General features: G+C 34.7%; 1 protein-coding gene across 1 annotated transcript; it reads left to right on the forward strand.

Moving 5' to 3' along the window:
* The first annotated feature begins 11,275 nt into the window (after nucleotides 1–11,275).
* LOC143026129 (uncharacterized) lies at nucleotides 11,276–19,250 on the forward strand. The gene is made up of 3 exons (XM_076186133.1): nucleotides 11,276–11,556; nucleotides 16,721–16,791; nucleotides 16,932–19,250. Exons 1-3 carry the CDS (start codon nucleotides 11,276–11,278, stop codon nucleotides 18,905–18,907), a joined length of 2,328 nt encoding a protein of 775 aa, XP_076042248.1. The 3' UTR covers nucleotides 18,908–19,250.
* The last annotated feature ends 5,493 nt before the right edge of the window (nucleotides 19,251–24,743 follow it).

Raw genomic sequence — 24,743 nt, forward strand, 5'->3', positions numbered from 1 at the left:
ATATTAAGATACATTGATATATTAAGATACATTGATATATTAAGATACATTGATATATTAAGATACATTGATATATTAAGATACATTGATATATTAAGATACATTGATATATTAAGATACATTGATATATTAAGATACATTGATATATTAAGATACATTGATATATTAAGATACATTGATATATTAAGATACATTGATATATTAAGATACATTGATATATTAAGATACATTGATATATTAAGATACATTGATATATTAAGATACATTGATATATTAAGATACATTGATATATTAAGATACATTGATATATTAAGATACATTGATATATTAAGATACATTGATATATTAATATATTAAGATACATTGATATATTAATATATTAAGATACATTGATATATTAATATATTAAGATACATTGATATATTAATATATTAAGATACATTGATATATTAAGATACATTGAAATATTAAGATACATTGATATATTAAGATACATTGAAATATTAAGATACATTGATATATTAAGATACATTGATATATTAAGATACATTGATATATTAAGATACATTGATATATTAAGATACATTGATATATTAAGATACATTGATATATTAAGATACATTGATATATTAAGATACATTGATATATTAAGATACATTGATATATTAAGATACATTGATATATTAAGATACATTGATATATTAAGATACATTGATATATTAAGATACATTGATATATTAAGATACATTGATATATTAAGATACATTGATATATTAAGATACATTGATATATTAAGATACATTGATATATTAAGATACATTGATATATTAAGATACATTGATATATTAAGATACATTGATATATTAAGATACATTGATATATTAAGATACATTGATATATTAAGATACATTGATATATTAAGATACATTGATATATTAAGATACATTGATATATTAAGATACATTGATATATTAAGATACATTGATATATTAAGATACATTGATATATTAAGATACATTGATATATTAAGATACATTGATATATTAAGATACATTGATATATTAAGATACATTGATATATTAAGATACATTGATATATTAAGATACATTGATATATTAAGATACATTGATATATTAAGATACATTGATATATTAAGATACATTGATATATTAAGATACATTGATATATTAAGATACATTGATATATTAAGATACATTGATATATTAAGATACATTGATATATTAAGATACATTGATATATTAAGATACATTGATATATTAAGATACATTGATATATTAAGATACATTGATATATTAAGATACATTGATATATTAAGATACATTGATATATTAAGATACATTGATATATTAAGATACATTGATATATTAAGATACATTGATATATTAAGATACATTGATATATTAAGATACATTGATATATTAAGATACATTGATATATTAAGATACATTGATATATTAAGATACATTGATATATTAAGATACATTGATATATTAAGATACATTGATATATTAAGATACATTGATATATTAAGATACATTGATATATTAAGATACATTGATATATTAAGATACATTGATATATTAAGATACATTGATATATTAAGATACATTGATATATTAAGATACATTGATATATTAAGATACATTGATATATTAAGATACATTGATATATTAAGATACATTGATATATTAAGATACATTGATATATTAAGATACATTGATATATTAAGATACATTGATATATTAAGATACATTGATATATTAAGATACATTGATATATTAAGATACATTGATATATTAAGATACATTGATATATTAAGATACATTGATATATTAAGATACATTGATATATTAAGATACATTGATATATTAAGATACATTGATATATTAAGATACATTGATATATTAAGATACATTGATATATTAAGATACATTGATATATTAAGATACATTGATATATTAAGATACATTGATATATTAAGATACATTGATATATTAAGATACATTGATATATTAAGATACATTGATATATTAAGATACATTGATATATTAAGATACATTGATATATTAAGATACATTGATATATTAAGATACATTGATATATTAAGATACATTGATATATTAAGATACATTGATATATTAAGATACATTGATATATTAAGATACATTGATATATTAAGATACATTGATATATTAAGATACATTGATATATTAAGATACATTGATATATTAAGATACATTGATATATTAAGATACATTGATATATTAAGATACATTGATATATTAAGATACATTGATATATTAAGATACATTGATATATTAAGATACATTGATATATTAAGATACATTGATATATTAAGATACATTGATATATTAAGATACATTGATATATTAAGATACATTGATATATTAAGATACATTGATATATTAAGATACATTGATATATTAAGATACATTGATATATTAAGATACATTGATATATTAAGATACATTGATATATTAAGATACATTGATATATTAAGATACATTGATATATTAAGATACATTGATATATTAAGATACATTGATATATTAAGATACATTGATATATTAAGATACATTGATATATTAAGATACATTGATATATTAAGATACATTGATATATTAAGATACATTGATATATTAAGATACATTGATATATTAAGATACATTGATATATTAAGATACATTGATATATTAAGATACATTGATATATTAAGATACATTGATATATTAAGATACATTGATATATTAAGATACATTGATATATTAAGATACATTGATATATTAAGATACATTGATATATTAAGATACATTGATATATTAAGATACATTGATATATTAAGATACATTGATATATTAAGATACATTGATATATTAAAACACATTGATATATTAAAATACATTGATATATTAAAATACATTGATATATTAAAATACATTGATATATTAAAATACATTGATATATTAAAATACATTGATATATTAAAATACATTGATATATTAAAATACATTGATATATTAAAATACATTGATATATTAAAATACATTAATATTTTAAAATACATTGATATATTAAAATACATTGATATATTAAAATACATTGATATATTAAAATACATTGATATATTAAAATACATTGATATATTAAAATACATTGATATATTAAAATACATTGATATATTAAAATACATAAACAAACATATACTCTAGGAGGGATTCTGTCCAGGGGGGATATTGTCTTCGGGGGATTGTGTCCAGGAGGGATTATGTCCGGACACCGGCTTAAAGAGAGGAAGGGCTGCATTACGCTGGGTGAGGTTGCAGTTTGGGTTTCGTAAGTTTGGGACACGCTGGGTGAAATGAGACCCTTCTACTAGGCTCGATTGGGTTGAGAGTTGTGTTTGGGTTGGGTTGCGTTGGGTTTAAAATTTGATCAAGTTTAGATGGATTAGGTTTGGGTTAGGTTAAGATGGGTTTAAAAATTGGTTAGGTTGAGACGGACTTGAATTTGGGTTAGGTTGAGATGGGCTTGAATTTGGGTCAGGTTGAGATGGGCTTGAATCTGGGTTAGGTTGAGATGGGCTTGAATTTGGGTTAGGTTGAGATGGGCTTGAATTTGGGTTAGGTTGAGATGGGCTTGAATTTGGGTCAGGTTGAGATGGGCTTCAATTTAGGTTAGGTTGAGATGGGTTTGAATTTGGGTTAGGTTGAGATGAATAGGCCAAACTCAGGACGTTTGGGTCACGTATGTTCAGAACATGGGCCTGTAACCTGGGACGCTTATGCCACACGAGAAAAAAATATATATTCCATGTTGCCGAAACATGCCATAACCCCTCAAAAAGATAAAACAAAAATCAAAGAGTTTATCCGTGGCTCCCCAAAAATAGAACAAATATGTATATTCACTGTTACCCAAACATGATATAACCCCCAAAGCAATAGAAAAATATTTCCCGTTGCCCTAACCTAATATATAAAAAAAAATGAAAATAATAATAATAAAAAATCCGTGGCCGAAACGTACATGGAGCAAACGTCCGGTCACAGAGTAGATCAGAACTTATTTTTTCTCGCGTGATTATTTTCGATTGTTTGCGCCACATATCACGTTAATTGTTTTTGTTTTTGTTTTGTTTTTTGTAATACTTCACAGCGAGATACCTCAGTGAAGGTCAGAAATCTTCTGAGACACAACTGCGATCGACGCAAGCCCTCCTAAATCAGAATACCACTGATCAAAATCCCAATGGTCAAAACCCCACATGATGCCGGTAAAATTCACACATTATATAATTATCTATATTTTTATGATTAAATGTTAATATATATATATATATATATATATATTTCAAGAAAATACATCTCATATTTCGTCAGACCAAAATTTATTAACAGCGGAATAGTAGTGACCTCTAAATTCTTTTACTAGTGACGTTGTCACTTTTCCTGTGATGATTTTACTTAGATGAGACCACGATTTGTTTTGGCTGCCATTAAGCTATTTTATATGGTTTTCAAATTATAAAGAGAAAAATAAGTATGCATCTTAGTTTCTTGCCGAGATGGATTGATTGGGTTGTGTTACAGAATGGGCTAGGTCAAATTAGATTAGGTTGATAGATTGGGTTAGGTTAGGTAAAATTTTGTTAGATTTGGTTAGGTTAGATGAAGTTTGGTTAGATTAAATTTAGGTTAGGGTAAGTTAAGGTATCGTTTTGGGTTTGAACCTTTTAATAACTTACAAGTCGGGTTGAGGGTGAGCTCGGCAATGGTCATTACTGGGTGTCCGGACATAATCCCTCCTGGACACAATCTCCCCGGACAAAATCCCTCCTGGACAGAATCCCTCCTAGAGTATATGTTTATGTATTTCAATATATTAATGTAATTATATATTAATGTATTTTAGTATATATTCTCATATAACATTTGACTGTATATGTGAGTATCTGTTTATTTATGTATTTTAATATATATAATGTTTTCATACATGTTTGTAAGGTGTAGCAGTGAAGCAAAAAACTTTTTTCATAAATGATTTATTCACACAAGTATAAATATCTGTACTGTATGCATTAGCACTTCGGTAAGGTAAGATGTTAATTGCTTTGCATGTGATGGTATATAATAGGAGAGTAGCTAATCTGAATAATGTGGGGGGATTTTGTCCAGCCCGCTCACTTTTGTGGAGGGATTCTGTCCAGGAGGGATATTGTCCGGATGTATTTTGTCCGGGGGGATTGTGTCCGGGAGGGATTATGTCCCGGATCCCATTACTTGTTGCCACTCAAACCATCCCCAACAGATTACATCCAAAAATGAAATTATAAATATTATTTCATTTTTTACATTGATAGATTATCAATTACATAAATGACATCCTCATATATATCTCTGCTAAAAATCAGTCACAAGATACATTTTATAATATATGACTGTATCAAAGGTCACATGTATATGAACACGTGTCATTTTTTACAGACATCATAGGGATATAGATAAATATTGCAAAGTAAAATATTTCCAATCATAAAATAACAGCCTGCACTTGCTAGGTTATCAAGTCTGTTCATTTTTAAAAATCATCCTAGCAAAATATTTTCCATCATAAAACAACAACCTGCACTACTAGGTTGTTTTAAAATAATCCTAGCGAGGGTGGAATGTGTAGTAGACAATAGTTCAGCAAAAAACGTGATGCATACAAAGCAATATATTTTGATGAGTGAAAATATATCAAAAAATAATTGTATTGAAATGTTTTGAGCATTTGTCCGCCTTTTAACTTTCTGTATAACGCATTCCAGTATATTTTTGTTACATTTTGACATCATAAACCGTATCACAAAATAGAAACTGATGACAAAAGCCCAACGGGACAAAAACTCCACATATTCAGTGGACAAAACACACATGGGAAACCATTGGTGGGAAATGTAGTAAGACCACAGTCGGAAAAGATTGTAGTAAGCAGTCGAAATATATGAACTCGCATATTCAACTCTTTCTTTTTACCGACTGTGGTATTGATTGTGACAAATGGGAAATTTAAAAGGGAGGAAAAAAGCCCAATTTGCAAAAACAATAACTGTGGAACGAAGCCAGTGTTATGAGAGGGAATTTCAACAAAGAAAATTAAGAAATGAATAGGTAATGTAAGATTCATCAAGTAATTGTACATCCATTTGAAATGGAAAACAGTTTAAGATGTGAAGTCACATACACGAATTTGTATTGCCTTTATTAATTTTGAAGTAGAAAACTTCTTATGGAAAGCGGTATCATTTACAGATTTAATGGCTGGTGAAGTCTTATTCAATCATGAGCATGGAAAAAAATAACTGATGATGTGAACATAAAGCCGTTTTTGTTTGCAGAAAGTGATATGACCTTGAAGTTTCTTTGTTGATTAAATTTAACATGGTAACAGCCATGCTTGATATTGATAATAAAAAGTGACTCGCACCATACACAGTATTTACACAATCCTATACCCCGAAATATATATGATAGTCATAGAATATATAGTACAGTTGCACACTCCTATACCCAAATTAGTATGTGCAGATATGTGTTCTGTCCGTCGGTCAAGTCAAGACAGGACAAAAGTGCACACACCTGTTCTGTCACCAAGCAATCCAAGAACTTTCTTACTCAACACCACCACACCCTCACAAAATATCGCTGCGCGCAAACGGGCAGGTCGTCGTCCTATTTATCACTCAATATCTTCCCTTGTCGAGCACTTTGTGAAATTACAGCGTCCTCCGGTGAAGTTCTGATGCTTTCCATTGTCGAGCACTTTGCGAAATTAACCCCTTTCGCCTGATCCAATGTTTACATTCAGCTCAGCGGTGTATATATTTTGTGCTGTACCCCCTCCTCCACAAATGTTTACATGTTTGTTGCCACGCCATTTTAATCAACTACGGTAAAACTCTATCAAAATATCAATGGTAAAAGTTACCATAAATATAACGATGCTGATGATAGTGATAAATATGGCACTGGCAATCATTTACATTAATAATGATAAGAAGACGAACAGCATCAATATTGATGACTGTTGCTTCTGTTTCGAATTACTGGAAATCCGGAGCCCCACAGTGTCCGCCAACGGAATTCCGGGGAAAAGCCCCACTGAAAAAACACCAATTTATAAATAATAATACTTATTATTAATAACAGTAATACTTGTTTTAAATAAAACCTAGTTCAAAGGGCCCGGTGAGTTGGTTTCACATTCCGTGAGGTTGAGGTGTTTAATTGCATTAAAGGTGTGAAGTAGACTTTCCTAATGGTGTGGGTATATAAGTCCCACATTCACATGAAAATGATAAAAAACAGCAAAGGTGGGCAGAAACTTTGTTACGATGGTTATATGTACACGAAGAAGAGTGTGAACAAAACGTCTATAAAATGCAGTGCAACACTGTACACGGACTTGGATATATCTTGAAATGAATGAGCACACTTCTGCCACCAGAGGAAAGCCAAGTCAGATTATTGCCGATACTGTTGTTAATCTTCCTGTCGCAGCGCGTGCTGAGATTGGAAACTCAGAGTCTGTGAAACGCACGATTCGCAACCAAAAGGCAACGCTCTTCCGAAAGATCCCGCTTGTCTGCAAGATTTAAAACTGGACGATTCATGGACTATGTTTGATGGTCAGGAGTTCATGTTCTATAATAGTGGTGCTGATAGCAGTAGACGGATTATTGCCTTTGCAACTGAAGAGGGATTGCGTTATCTTGCTCGTTCCACTCAATGGTTTATGGATGGCACATTCCGGACTGCTCCGAAACTCTTTCATCAACTATTTAATTCGTTGCCCTTTAGGCGAGTCGGCGATAACATGTGTCTACGCCTTTCTTTCTGGCAAAACTCAGAGCATATATGAAGAACTGTTCCAAGCCATTGTTGAACAGTGTGCCACACTAGGATTCAACCTTGATCCTACGACAATCACAACCGATTTCGAACTCGCGACTGTGAATGCTATCCGGACTGTATTCGGGGATCACGTTCAGTGCCACGGTTGTTTTTTCCACTTAACGCAGAACGCCTGGAGGAAGATACAGGAATTAGGCCTTGTGACACTGTACAAGACAGACGAAGAAAGTAGATTATTTTGTTCTATGTTAGATGCCTTGGCTTTTCTGCCATGTGACAGAGTTTCGGAGGGGATGGAATTTTTAATAACTGTTATTTCGGAGCAACTCAGTTGTCTGGTAGATTATTTCGATGCGACCTACATGTCTGGAGAATATCGTCGTATCCAGATGCCTGCCGTACGCTCAGGTGATGTGCTACCGCCGCCGGGTATTTTCAAGGTGGGGCTTTTTTCCGTCAGGGATTTTCCTAAGTGGGACTTTTTCCCGGTGGGGCTTTTTTCCTAGGAATTTTTGTTTTTTGTTTTTTTCTGTTGGGGCTTTTTTTCCGAACCCCGCCAACGATATCATTGATTTGTGGTAACACGATCGTAGCAGACGGGCGACAGGGACACGATTCTCTCTGATGTCCGTCTTGAGGATAATACATCGTAAGGAAAATAATGAACTCTTACGAAATATATCAAAAGTATTTCTTCGTCGACTGTGATAATATTTTACTGAGTAAGAAATAAACAAACGTATAATAATAATAAATGAAATAAGTATGCGAGTAGCAAAGCTCCACTGCGTTGCATTGGTATCTAAGTAAATGAATGTGGTAGTGACATAAAAATAACAGACGGACCGATAATGAGGGCAGCAAAGCCCCATCTGCGACCAGTGAGACTTGAATGAAAAATTGATATAGATGTGTTTTCGCAAAAAACATATTTTCCCAAGAAACGTCTTGTCAACTTATTCACAAGTGTGTTAACGAGAACTCCTTGATCAAGTACGACTTCTTGTGTCCTCTTTCATGATTGCAGGTCTTAAAATAGAAGAACACGTAGAAGGTATTTGTTGAAGCACAAGATTTCTTTTAAAAATGAGTATCGTGGGCATTGATGGGAGAATGTCAAAGAAAGCATTGTATATTGATGAATAACTTACGAAGAAAGGAAATGAGATGAGGCAAACGAAAAGTTATACCAAAAGAGATGACACGGTATCATGTTATTATAGCTTTTATTTATTTATCATTATTATAATTTTTCGCATCCGACCTAGTTATGGACCAAAAGCTCTCCTGTCGGCATGCCCCGCCTTTGTAATCGGCTTTGAAAGAAGAAAAGTATATAAGAGAAATGAAAGCGTAACATATGAGAACAATGTCATGAAATAGAAGGTTCTTATCGAACGGGCCCATTCATGTCTTGTCTAAACTGCCTCCTGGCACCATCATCCACGACCACGTGATCAATAAACCTTCTTACTCTATGTTTACTCGTGCATTAGGTTTTTCGCGAAACACGTATCACCATCAGCCATACTATCTTCGTTACGTTGCAGTCAAGTATTCCTCGTGCTCATCCATCCTAGTACACTGTTTATTGCCCATTTTGCTCTCATGTCTTTAACTTATGGCTGAAAATTTAAACGATGCAACGCATTCACCCTTTCTCCTCTCTCTTTTGGAAGCACCAATAATAACTGGCTGCACGACAATATTCCATAAAACAATTATTCACATATTTGCACAGAAAACAATAGGCAAAGTTTCATGCGCAAAATAGAACGATGTAAAGATAATTTTGGAAATTCTTAAATAATAACTTTGTCAAATGTATCAATTCATTCCACAAATTATGAAAATAATGTTGAAAATTTATGTTTCAGTGAATAATCGTTTACAAAGATTTATATTCCAAACAATTTTTTTTATTCAATGGACAAGAATTCATGCAGAATGATAAGTCACAATATAGTTATATATTGTCATGTTGCCAGAGTAGCTAACGCACTGTATACTGAAAAATAATTTACAAAGAAAACAGAGAAGACTGATAAATAAAGAAATAGATGAAAATTATTTATTCGATATATACTCTCCAGTCATATCTCACAGACATGATCACTAATATCTCTTACGTGTCTTCCAACATGTATTAGTTTCGTCTTGAAACACTCGCCATCACCCGCTATATCATCCACAGCCACACAATTCTCGCCCTTATGCATACTAACACAATTTCATCATGTTTATTGTCCATTTTTGCACTCTTGGGATTATGGCTCTAATTTTAAACAATTCAGAACTCGTACATTCATCTTTCTTATCTCTTGTCCATATGCATACACACGCACACAAATTTTGTTATCAATTCCTGTGGCAATTTCATATAAATCAGTTACTCTAAAAAAATTCTTCCATAAATCAATTGTCCATAAGACAAGCAAAATTTATTGAGTAATATTAAGAAATGTGAAATTGAAGACGGAATTTCACGAACCATTTCGTAAGTGAAAATAATTTGGAACGTTACAAATGTAAAAATTAATATGTAGTGCACTGAATAGCATCTTGAAAATTATAACGGTTTATTTAGTGAGCAAGAAATTACCCGGGATTCTACAAACTGAACATACATACACATACGTAAAGGTCGTTCCAAAAGTAATGCCTCTTTTTTTTTCTTTTCTTTTTTTTGCGCCCGAAGGGATCCTAGGGGATTGCAAATTGCATTGTCATGATGAAAGTTTCATGATGAAAGTTTCATCTCTCTGTTGCAGATACTGATGGAGTGACACTCTAAGAAAGCAATCCCTGTCATGGACGTGCGTCAGAAGCAGAGATGCGTAATTAAATACCTCCATGCAGAAAAAAATAGAACCAATCAACATTCACCGACGCCAGGTGAACGCTTACGAAGTCGATGCAGTTGATGTCAGCACAGTTAGGAGATGGGTTCGTCGATTTCAGAGTGACGATAGAGATGTGAGTGACAAAGTGAGCTCCGGACGCCCATGCACAGCCACCACCCCGGAAAACAAAGTACGCCTCGATAACTCATCCGGGCTGATCGGCGGATAACAGTGAATAAAATGTGTGTAGAGTTGGATGTGGGTGTAAGTCCACTGGAAACGATGTTGCCATCCCTAGGATGCAGCAAAGTGTGTGCTACGTGGGTTCCACGAAAGCTCACGCAGGACCAAAAGAACCACTGACGGGATGTCTGTCAGGACTTGTTGGATCGGTACGGAGCCAAAGGTGACGGATTCTTGGACGTCTTGGACCGCATCATCACTGGTGACGAGACGTGGTGTCACCACTACGAGCCGGAGTCCAAACGGCAGTCGATGGAATGGCACCACTCACACTCCCCAGCAAAGGAGAAATTCAAAACTCAGACATCTGCAGGCAAAGTGATGTCCACCATCTTCTGGGACAGGAAAGGTGTCATCCACCTGGATTTCTTGGAACCAGGGGCGACTGTCAACTCTGACCGTTACGTTGAAACGTTGAACAAGCTGAAGGGCCGGATTGCCTTTGTAAGGCCAGAGAAAAGGGAAACATTCCGTTTGCAACACGACAACGCCAGGCCACACTTAAGTTTGAAGGCCACGGAATGTGTGACAAAGTTTGGCTGGACGGTGCTGTCTCACCCACCATATAGTCCCGACCTGGCACCGTCAGACTTCCACTTGTTTGGACCTCTGATGGACGCATTATGTGGGCAGCGTTTCCTCCTATAACATCGCCGGCAAAAGAGCATTGAGAATGGTGGTGACTACGTAGATAAACAAATTCTGGAGCACAAAAGGTCGCTCGTTTTAATGGTGCCACTCCCGTCTTCGTAGATCTTCAACTTTTGGAACGACTCTCGTGATAACAAATGTCGAAATGTAGTTAGTTATTGCAATTCCATCAGCTAGCATGGTAAGCAACGATCGCCAGGAGCAATTGCATCGGAAACAACTGTTTTAAGAGTATATAAGAATACTATATCATTGTATTCTGTTACTTTTACGATACCTCTTCCTTTTCTTCCACCATCCCTGTCTGTTTCAGTGATGAGTGTACAATATATCTGTCATCTAATAAAATTACTACATCCAGGCACATTCCTATACCTGATTCTCTACATCATTGGCACTGGTATATAATTAAACTATTTGCGTGTAACCACATGCATAGTTTACAACAAATCATTATACATGTGTGGCAACACGCCACTGCTGCAGTGTCCCCTGCACGCGTATAGCTTTACTGCAAATTAATTTGTAATCTTGGTAGGATCATTGTTGTACGTCTATTGTAATCAAATCGTATATTGTAAAGATTATATCACATTCAAGGATGGCCATTGCATTATGAAATGTATTTATATATAACTTTATTTGCATACTCTGTGAAGAACATTAATGTATTGATCGTGTATTATTTATCTCATGGCGGACGGTTAACCAAATAATAACGCTTGGAAAAATTAAAGCTTACATTAATCATTAACCCAAGGACAATTATTACTTAAATAATGTGGGAATCAACTACATTGTATATATACGACTTATCTACCCTAATATAGTTTAAGAATGTGCTATACCTGAGATAATTAGCAATTCTTTATGGCTTGAGATACATAACAATTCTCTATGACTAGTGATACCTAACAATCTTCTGTGACTATCGATACCTAGCAAGCCTCTATAATTATAGATACCTAGACAACAAGAATGCAATAGAACTTTGTACAAATGGATATCACTAGATTCATACTGAATATACATAACTTAAGCAGCCAATACTCAATACAGAAAAAAAATAACGAGATCAAAATTAAATATATTGTTGGAACGAGCCTTTGTTAATGTATTCCGACAAGTTGATGAGTACGGTTATGTTAGTTAGAGAAAAGTGCAGTTAGACTGCACGCTAATGTGTAAAATGCAGGTAGACAGCATGCTATGTAAAAATACAGGTAGACCGCACGCTAATGTGCAAATGTATGGTATACCGCACGCTAATGTGGCACATTTTACAGAAATATTCCTGACTATGTTTCCAAAGGGAACTTTCCTGTAGAGGGTAGAATTCATTGACGAATAATTCTGCTTTCATAATTATCAAAGAATCAGGACTCACAAGTTTTTGGTTACTATTTCCTTTTACACCATATCAGAGAGAAGTTACTTTATTATACTTTATTACTATCAATACAGTGATCACAGCAATATGTAAAGGAAATTGTGTTGTATTTTTTTCTGATCTCACGTTTGGGACTTATTAACGAGATCAAACCACCTCTAAGATCTGTGGGTCTGCCAGTGAGTGCGGTTCAAGAGTCCCCTGTTGGGCAAGTGTCCGGGAGGCACGGAGAGAAGAGGCGGACACTCCGACCCCAATTTGTACAACCTCAAAACCATAAGGTCACTGGTCACCTGACCCAGTTAACCTCAAATCGTTTATTTTGGGTAATTACAGGGAGGAAGCCTTATCTTGTCCCCTATCCTTTTTCGATCACCCCAGATTTCAAATCACGTACTGAAGCATTGTATTTGTACATCACATAATAGAGCAGTATGTTAGGACTCCCACAGAAGCTGTGTACCCGCATGCATACATACATGAAAATTTGAACATACAAAAAATCGAAAGAATGCAAAGATTTATAAATGATTGGAGAGCCACAGAAGGCGGTGTAGCCCATACATTTCAATATGCTAACGGAGGAATAAGGATACAACCCAAGTCGGAACAATATGTGAAATTGTAGTCAGGTATGATAACGTGTTATGTGCTCCTCGCACATAACACTGGGGAAAACAAAAAATAAATAAAAATAAGAAGATGTGCCACAATTGTATTCTCAAATATATACTTAGTGAACCCGGCAGTCGCTGCATCGTTTAATGTGGAGGTGGATGTCTCATATTTCTTGTGGTGTCACGTACGTGTCGAAATGAGGTGAAACGAAAGGTATTAATGTTACGAGGCGAAGGAGAGAGGGAAAGATGACCTGAGGTACGATTAGGCTGGTTTGACCTGGGCGAACCCATGCGAAGCCTACGCCAAAGAAGAGGCTGAAGCCGAAAATATATGGTACAGTTGTACAAGACATACTCTGACTGTACAGACATCCAATCAAACCCACTGTCAACGACTCTTTTCAGAGAGACGATGTGATTTCGATTTCAAATTTCTGACAGATGAATATGTAGTTAATTATTTTCTTGCCCAAAAAGTTATGTATAGCATGTCAATCTGTATTAGACGACCCCCTATATTGGCTGTTCATTTCATACAATAAAATCCAGAATTATATCTGATTTGAGGCGATTCCACTATTAAATCTCCGTCATGCTGCCCCACTTAGGCCTTCCAAACCGCTGCGATATTATTTCCAGGGATATTGCGCCCGGAATTACAACAACAAATATTGCAATATGAAGAGGAAACGTAATCCTTACGTAAAGCTTTTTATATTGAGTGAGTGAGGGTAATACGTAATTACATTAACGAACATAGCAATATGAAAAGGAAAAGTAAAGCATTTTATATGAAGCGAATGAGGAAAACACATGCAAAACATTACATTGAGAATTGAATTAACGAGCATTGCACAAAGAGAGGAATATAATCTTCAAGTAAATCTTGTCCATATTTAGCGGATTAGGGTACGGGAGGTGAGGTCACTGAGGCCTGAGGCCTAATCCAGAGAAAATACGTTGAGGTAACCTTGTCCCTGTGTATGATGGCCATTTTTAAAGGCAGTTGAAGATTATATTCAGTCAACCCTATTTTCTTATACTCCCCCCATAGAAATTATCAAAGGATATTTTTCTATTCTATTTATCTTTATTATTACATATATTTTCTGTATCCGTCTCCTGCCATGATATGTCACTATTGTTCCGTAGGATATATATAAAAAAAAATCCCCCAAATCATGACGCGGTGGGGATTTGTCCGATTACGTCGCAAACAAAAAGAAAAATGTGCAACAAAACTTAGAGAACAGATGAAAATCAGAAACGCTATTTGTTAATAATAAACAGATAAAATTGCGTGTTCATTACAAATTGGCAGAATTGTTAAATGAATGAAACATAACATTCTCATATCATGACAAGTTTTAGAGTTGAGAAAAAATTCTTGTCTAGGAACCTGTCAACGTTGAAAAAAAAAGACGGAAGCCTGCAGATACAGTTTCTTGCCACGTTGACAAGTTCTATTTGACTGCAAAACAAAAAAAAAGTGTGACACACTTCATAAAGTTTGCAAAAACAGGTCACCAGTTCAGGAAAACTAGGTCATGAGCGCAAAGGATAAGATAAACCAAATCGCTATGTGAAAGCTACGAGTAGCCGGTCTGTTTAGGACATTAAGCATAATACATGTATTTGTAAAACTGTATCAAGCGAAACGTCGTATTAATAAATAATTCGTCCTCACTTGTGATGTTTCTTTAGATAGGCATAAGGTAAATCTTGGTCGCAGTTATGCATCCCATGACGTAGATGAAGATGTTGTACAATTCCTTCACCGCATACGACTCATTAACGTTCGTCACTGTGACGCCCTTACTGTACCTCATTCTTTCATAAAAGAGACAATTTTATCCACTTCAAAAAGTGGAATCCGGCCTGAATGGTTTCTTTGACCTGGGACGCGGAAAATTCTCACGTTTTCAGGGTATTTCACATACTTGACTAATTAATTTTTTCTTTAAACCGCATATTACTTATGTAATGTCTGTTCATGGATTCTGTTAATCTAATTTTGTTAAAGAAAAGCTGTAAACATTATTTATTCCATTTTGTTTCTGGGTCGCGAAGGATTGTAATGTTTCAAATAGGGTCGCTCACGAAAAAGTTTGAGAGCCACTGCACTAGATGCATAAAATCATCTACCATGAAGAGAAACAAAACTGAACAACTTTACCGTATTGAAACACCCGACTCGACAGCCGTTCGCATCGACCTTTTCGGTTGCGGAGACGTGACCTCGCCTATCTGTGGATTCCTAAATTCTTCACCATTTATGGGATATCTAATTGACGGAATACCTTCAACAAGATGAGGAATCGATTAAAGACGATCGGAAGCTCCAATATTTCTTGTTGGAATCATTTGTTGATAAAAAATTCGATATCGCTGTATATATTTTGCAATTATATCGTTCGTGTGCGTGTATGAGGCATATGTGTGCCTTGGATCACGTGTGCATGTGCATAATTTATCCATGTTCTTCAAAAACATGTTATCCTTTCTAATAGTAGTTTAGTAGTTCACCTTTATTTGTAGCTACTTAATTTTAAATACAAGTCACGCACACACAATAGTGGCAAAAATTATCAAATTTCCATGTGGAATATACTCAATATTTAAGCAAAAGTAAAACAAAAATCATGTATACGTATGAACAAAGACTTGTCTACCCTGTATTACCAAACCTTGCCGACATGACGTCATGTCGCAGTAATGAACAGTATATGATTTTACATATTCGGTATTATTCTGAAAATGTTATCAACTTAATCTATTAATGCATTTTTATCAAAATTTGCACACAATATACGTGAAATATAAAACTATGATATTGAAATGTATTTGATAAAAAACATTTCTAATAAACGATTTACTTGACATGCATTTTAAATTGCACAGTATTAACGTATTAATGCAGTCACATACAAATGAAATCCATATATTACAGCTGCTATTTTTACTTGTTTGTTATGTCCAAACGTTGTTTTAATACTAAAATATTACGAGTCTGAATTCCAATATTTTCATGATCAGTGCCATTCACGATTTTGAAAGACGACGCTACACATCACCTAGATATTCAAAGGACCACAACATATCCACAGGTTTGGCTTTCGCTCTGGGAAATTTACCTTTATTTTGATTTGTGACACATAAATTGAATTTATCAATGGTTATTGTATGCACAATATGAACTTATCTTGTTGTACCGACGATGTCACGGATGTACCAAATTCGGTTACAGAATTTACAGGTTTAAAAAGAGTAGACATGTTGAATACAGGCGCAGGGAATGAAAACATTTCGAATGCAGCTCCGGAAATTCCAGGTCCGGTAAATACTTCAGCTAGATTAACGAATGTGGAAAAGGATCCAGGCAATATTAATGCAGGATGTAGGTGTACGGAAAGCGTGGAAGCAAGCAGATACGAGACGACAATGCCCCCCAAAAAGGTCAAATATTCAGAGAACGACGACGCTTATGGCATAGATGAGAGACATACAAACAACATTATGACAGGATTTGAAAATAACAAAAACAAAAGCGCCAGAGGAGGACACACAAATATCAAAAATATTCCAAAAGTAAAAGTTTCATATAAAGAATATGAAAATATAAAAAACTCTGAAATAGGGAGCGATTTCGTTGCAACCACAGATACGAAATGTGCAAATATGGAAGACATCAAATCACAGAACACAAATGTCATTACTCCAGTAAAATCGGAAAACAGAAAAGATTTTTCAGACAATAATGGACCTGGCATGCATGCAAGATTAAACATTACGATAAATTTTGGAGCGGATTTAGATCCAGGCAGGTATGGAGGAGGTAGTGAGAAAACGACAAACTCAGTTGGAGAAACAATGGCAAACAAAAGACATGACGAAACCTCCCATAATGTAAACGAGAAAACAGAAGTTTCCACTGCATTATTAGGTTGCACAAGAATTAGCGATGTTATGAATCTAGAAATTTCAAATAACATCACCAACATCGAGAGCCCGTGCAAGGGAATGGTTTACTTTGATGTCGATGAAACGCCAAGCACCCATAGGAAACAGAAGAACACCTCTTCTACAACAGAAACAATTTCTGGAAATAAGGAGACTAAAACACCAGGCATTCATAAGAGAGAGAACAACACCAATATGCGAAAAACCAAATCTACAAAGAATAATACAACAAAACTCATGACTAGTTACAAAGAAAGGGACTTCAAAATAACTCATCAAAATGACAACACGGAAATTGCAACAATAACAAAGAGGAAGGCCAAGAACAGGACTGACGATTTAGGAAGATCTGAGGACAAACTTGACACAGAGGAAAATAATGATGTGTTAGATATAAAAGAAACTACTACTACTACTACCGATGCACGCCAGGAGGATGATATGGTTCCTTCTGTCGCTGATACAAGGGGCACGACGACTGACATCTTTTCTGAAGAAAATATTACAACGATTTACACTAACAAAAGCAACCCCGTTATAAAAAGCACGTGCAACGAATCTGATACTTGCACCAAAACAGTTGCTGATCCTGGTTCAAACAGCAGGACAGGACGGGTTTTTGGTGCTTGCACAACTGCAGCTCCATACCCCGGTTCTAGTATCCCAGATCCCACAAAGAATGAACCTCCCCATCCTCAAGGCAACACGACCCCTGCCCCAGACTCAGGTCACGTGGTCACCGAGGATGACCTGGGTGGTACAAACCCTCTTACCTCACGAGGATCAGGTACCGGCAGGTGCCAAGGAGGACCCCAAGAGAGTTCTCACAGTCTCATTCAAAGTTTGCGCGACGACTACGAGGCTCTTCGGGCAAAAATAAACGTGACGAGGAAAACGAAGGACCTGCTTCGTAGACATCTCGACGATGTAGGGGAGCTCTTCTACAAGACTCTCCGATTGGGGCGAGGTTCCGTCCGACAGGCCCTATCTCTTCGAATCTCGAAACTCCTCAGCCTCTTGCACATCCTCGAGCTGTACATCCTACAACTCGCTCGCAAGAGCCTGAATGCCGAAGTAGAACTCACTGGAGAACCCATTCCTGAGGAACTCGCCATCTCCTTAGACAACTACGAGATGGAGGTGAGGCAAAGAGTGCCCAACCTGCACGACTACTTCGCGTGGCAGCTCGAAGCCCGCAGAGCCAACACATACACAAGATGCACGACCCGAGTTAACCTGATTCTCAGGAGGTCAGCTGAATGACTCACATTCTTTGTCTTCTTGTATATTGCATGTCTGTTTGTGAATGTTAGACGGCGGTCCTGGTCGCTTATTATGCCCTAGCCAACTCCTGGTTGTTTTGTTCACCTGAAAGGGGATATGGGGGGGGGTTCTCTCGATAGGCAGAGATTCCCATATCGTCCTTTCTTTCTCTCACTTGAATAGTGAATGGCATCGACGTATTGTTCAGATTCACTGTAGCCGACTCGCTTTCATAAACTTTTTATATATTCTTATATTAACATAAGAATAAAATATTTTACTTTTAAATTATCCACGAGTCGGTTAAATATCTGCCACAGCCAATCCCCCCCAAACGTTGACATTAAGTAGATGAAAATCCTTTGTATTTACATGTAATATACATACATAATCCCCAAGTAAGCCTTTATGCTACACTCAACCCTCCGTAAGTGGTTACAATAAATTGGTGAACATCTATTTTGTATTAATTTCCTGAAATATAGATTAATTTCATCGACGCGTTCGAATATTGTATATGGACAAGATATATTTGTTGTTGTTAGGTATGAGAGCTTCTACTCGGACAAAAACACACATAAAAATGGACAGTTTACTCGGACAAAAACACAAATAAAAATGGACAGTTTACTCGGACAAGAGCACACAAATGAAAATATAGTTACTCAATCCTCAACACAGTTGTTCTTAATTAGAAAGGATTAAGTGATGTTTCGGAATGTTGATTTTCCAAACAAATTTGAAGTAGGACATTTGTTCACAGTTATTCTAACATAATCGAATCTAGTCTAATCTTATTTCTCCTAACTTGAACAGAAATGTCTGTATGGACTCATCTTCCGCATCACATTGCAAATTATGACACTACTTCTGGACATACTGACAATAATTTATAAGTATAATGTATGAATATTTCTCAATTCACAAACAGAACACATTAAATGGTACAGAGCACGCAAAGCAATTGCAGATAGCCAATTGCTCTGGTCACAGCTTTTATGAAACGTTTAAAGAGTCACGTTGTGCACAATAACTAAACACACGCACAGGACAGAAATAAAGTCGTCAGCATGATTACAAATGGAACTGTAATGACCGAAATTTTGAGTTCAAGTGAAACAAAAAGAATAACGAATTGCATGTTATGTTTACGCGTGTCGCTTTCGATCCTGCATGAAAAGAGACATACATACATACATATACCAAGGCTTTTTCCCCCTTTCAAGAGAGGTAGCCAAAAAGGGAAAGGCATAAAAACACCCATTTCATCCCTAAATACACTCCACACACCTCCCACCCTCCCTCTCATCTGAGCACCTCCTGGATGACGGGTCATCCCAGCACCTTGCCCACTGCCATGGGTCAGAAGCAGTGTCGCAAGACACAGCACATCCACAGCAAGGCCGCTTCATTTAATCGGCGACCCCCCCTCTCCGTCCCCCCTTGCATATAAGGAGAGGACGGGGAGAAATCCCTTCGGGCTGCGTCAAAATTTACTCACACATACTACCCCCCCACCCATTCCTCCTCATGCAATCACAACATCATCCATATACAACCATTCTCCACTCACCTCTGTCTTCCGTCCTCTCCCTTCCTTCCTCAACAGACATTCCCCTCTTCCCCAAAGCCCCCTTCACCCCATCCATCCACCTCATCCTAGACGACTGGCGAAAATAGACATTACCATGTTCTCAATTAGATGCTCATTTAATTGAATAAAATAATCAAAATTCTTTCTCAACTGCGTGACTGCTAATCAACAAGACAAATTTGTTTACCTTTGGGGAAGAATTGTCCTGAAAGGATTATAACATGTCAGTCTGTTTGAGCTACGAACTTATTAGATTAATGAAATCGTTTATAATGTACGAAACCTAACGAACGAAATTTCATGACTTTAACCAGAATGGCTCATGTTAATGTTTCATTTCGCTTGAAGATATTTCAGAATACTAATGCCACTTTGCCTCGTAATTTACTCACAGAACATTTGTTTTTGTGACTAAACTCGATTAATAAAAAAAAAGTTGAGGCGTAATGAAATATTTTCTATATTCGTACCAAGGTAATTCATTCAACCACCTGACAGGGCGTTTAGATTATATGAACAATTCTCTGCGTCTGTCTGTCTAATAATAGGGAAATATAAATATTTTATTTAAATGTGGACAGTGTTTACTATTAGTATAAAATGCTGAAAAGCAAACATCAGCGTTCGATAATGTATGTCTTCGCAGTTTTCTTATACCTAGCTTGCCTCCATTCTAGCGGATAAACCCATATACTGGCAAAATGAAAACATACACTAGGAAAATCGAATCCCACTTCAGCTTCTTATCTGCGTGTTGAATGTAATCTACTACAACGCAGATATGTGTGATCTACATGCCGAATGTGATATAGAAAAAAGTTCTCATCCAATTTCACCTTCCTTAGCCAAAATTGTGCTTATCTTTTGTGACTTTTCCTATTATGACTATTGAATGAGCAAATCTTGCGACTGAGGGAAGCATCTAATTTTACTTTGTTTTCGATAACCACAGGTATAGATGATAATTACACAGGTTACATAGCATTATTATTATTATTATTATTATTATTATTATTATTATTATTATTATTATTATTATTATTATTATTATTATTATTATTATTATTATCATTAATAATAATAATAATAATAATAATAATAATAATAATAATAATAATAATAATAATAATAATAATAATAATAATAATAATAATAATAATAATAATAATAATAATAATAATAATAATACAGATAATAGTAGCACAAGAAATAATATACAAAAGTTATAGTGAAACAAGTAATAACAACATACTTGCACGGTAAATAACGTCACAGTTAATAACGGTCCATGGTAATATTGACACTTGTAACAACACAGGCATTAGCTGAAAGGTAATAATGATACAGTTGTTAATAGTGACTGAAGTAGTAATGACACACGACAAGGCAATGGTGACATAGATAATAACGGCACAGTTGATAATGGTATATGTAATAATGGCTCAAGCAATAGTAGTACACATAATAGAGGGGCAAATAATACTAGTACACATAATAGAGGGGCAAGTAATACTAGTACACATAATAGAGGGGCAAGTAATACTAGTACACATAATAGAGGGGCAAGTTATACTAGTACACATAATAGTGGCACAAATTACAAGTGCACAGGTAATAATCAGGCGAGATAAATATTTCATACCGAAAAAACTCAATTGACCCTTCTAATATTCATGAGTTGTCGACTTATCAATTTATTTTTGGTAAAACACAGAGCTGGGGGAGATAAAGAAATTAGAACCTCTTCTGATTTAATCCATCTCATGACAGAAACGGTCTAGAGTGGACTGTGGTTTCGAAGAGCCAGAGTGTAGAAGGGTATGGTCAAGTTGAGTGGTTGAAGACTTAAATGATCAACACTCTGTGAGCAGCAATGCTCGACGGAGCCATCGATTGACATTCAAACATAATTGATGCGTTCTCAGGTCTGCCGAATGCAACTTGAATTATATATCCTAATGTGTCACGGGCAACGCAAAACCTATCATTCATCCCTCACACGTTCTATTAAGGTTTTCGATATTTCTTTTCCACTTATTTCTTCTCTTTCTTTATCTTCACCAGAATTACCGTCCCGTAGAAAATTTCAAGAATAGGCCACTTAGCACGGGTCTAGGCCGACAATTCATCGATATACACAATTCATCGAAAAATAAAAATATTCTAATTTGAAACATATAACTAGGCTTTGTTTTCCTTGATTTAGCATACCTTTACCTTTGATAATGAAAAAATACTTTCATAGCCTTTATTTAGGATACTACAAAAACAATGTAGATTTTCTTTTCGTATCTATTAAGAATAGTTAAAATTCTTTAATGACAGAACTAATGAAAATAACATTAGTATAAACTAAACTTAAAACTATAAATTGGTTTACTTGAAATTAGAAAGCTATATGAATGATCTTTCTACATTAAGTATACTAAATCAAGGATGAAAACACGACCTAGTTATTTCAAATTAGAATATTTTTGTTTTTATTTTTCGATGAATCGTGTATATCGATGAATTGAGCGTGTCGATGAATTCGTCGGATCCCACTTAATACATGCATACGTGAAAGAGCGCATCGTATGTGATCTGCCCTCAAGTCGTCTTGGGTCCCTTTGTTCTCGACCTTGACTACATTTGTGAATAAAAAACTTACTTGTATTGGGAAGACTTCAGACACATAACTCAACTTATATCTTGGTTTCTGCCGCACTATGCCGATTTTTTTCTTCAATATTCTCACAACTTTACGTAATAAATTCAAGCGTATGAGAAAAAAAAACTCCAATTGCGAAAAATGCTTTCTAAGGCAATGTTTTGCCATAACTTTAAAGGCATTGAACCACAACAATCCAATGACTTCGTTCCATAACCAGATCGTCCCACACTGCACCTCTCAATTGAGACGATCCAATTAACTCTAGAGTCGTTTTGATCTCATGACCAGACATAAAATTACCCAGAGACTTTTTGGCCTATGAAGACGCAGCTCTTTTCATTACCACTGACCTCAAGGCACCAACAATCAAGATCAAAGCCGAGACTAATGGACCTGCCTTTTGAAATGGTCCTCGTCAAACAATTTATTTTTTGTCACTGAATGGAGTGCCATCGCCAAACTATATTCTCCTCATCGGAAACTCCCTCACACAGTCACAAAAAATTAACTTCAATTGTATTCTGAGCACAAAAACTTGTGACATTAAACTGAACATAAGCTTTAGCGTGAGAGCTGCATGTAATTGAACAAAGGAACTATGTCTGGTACGACCTGGATGTGGGGCAAAATAATCACTTGTAATTAAAACACAATGTCCCGTAATGGCCCTCAGCCATTAGACCACAATTTCACGTAATTGAAAACAAACTCATTATGTCATTCGCATCTGCGTTTGACAAGCTTAGTCGTTTATGTTTTGGCTATCGATTGTCGATTTCATTCCTCTTCTGGCATATACCGGTGGATTTGAAACATTAAAGTTGCCATAATGCCATTATCAATAACAATAATATAATCTGGTAATGGCTACCTTGTGGAATGCGCTTTGTTGGCACGTATTTTGAAGCTGCTCCGTCCCTTTCTCGGGACCTTCCTTCCTTCACGTTGTTAATATATGGAATGATCTACCATCCAACGTCATCGGATGTCCCATTGTAGATGTCTCAAAATACGTCTTGACATTTACTTAACTACAAATCCCCGACTAGAATAATTTTACTCATACATAGAGTATAGGGATATTTTCCTAATTATAAATCCCCTTCTTGTATTATTTTACAACAGTAGGTCTGTTGCTGTTCGTTTGTCCATGTAACTGCCCTGCCTTCCTTAATAATGTTGAAACCACAGAAGTTAAGATTAGTTTGCCATGGCAAATAATTCTAGAGAATTCGGATGCAATAGCAACTAGTAAATCTCCTTTGTAGTGATTACCCACTTCAGCAGCACGTACATTAGATAAATGAATATATAATAATAAATAATAAGCAAATATTTATATAATGCATTTACAACGGTTTTTTATATATGATTTTGTTCTACTTTGTTGTCCTTTTCATATTTATATGTCAATTTATTATTATTTACTATTTACCTTTTTGTTTTTTATTTAACTATACCTATGCATTTTATTCGTTATTTATATCATTATGATTTTTTTCGCATCCGACCTAGATATGGACCAAAAGGTCTGTCAGCATGCTCCGCCTTTGTAATCCTTTGTAAACAAATAAATCAATAAACAGTTA

This window comes from Oratosquilla oratoria, chromosome 6 (genome assembly GCF_046742065.1).
Source record: "Oratosquilla oratoria isolate Oo_2021 chromosome 6, ASM4674206v1, whole genome shotgun sequence".
NCBI classification, from domain to species: domain Eukaryota; kingdom Metazoa; phylum Arthropoda; class Malacostraca; order Stomatopoda; family Squillidae; genus Oratosquilla; species Oratosquilla oratoria.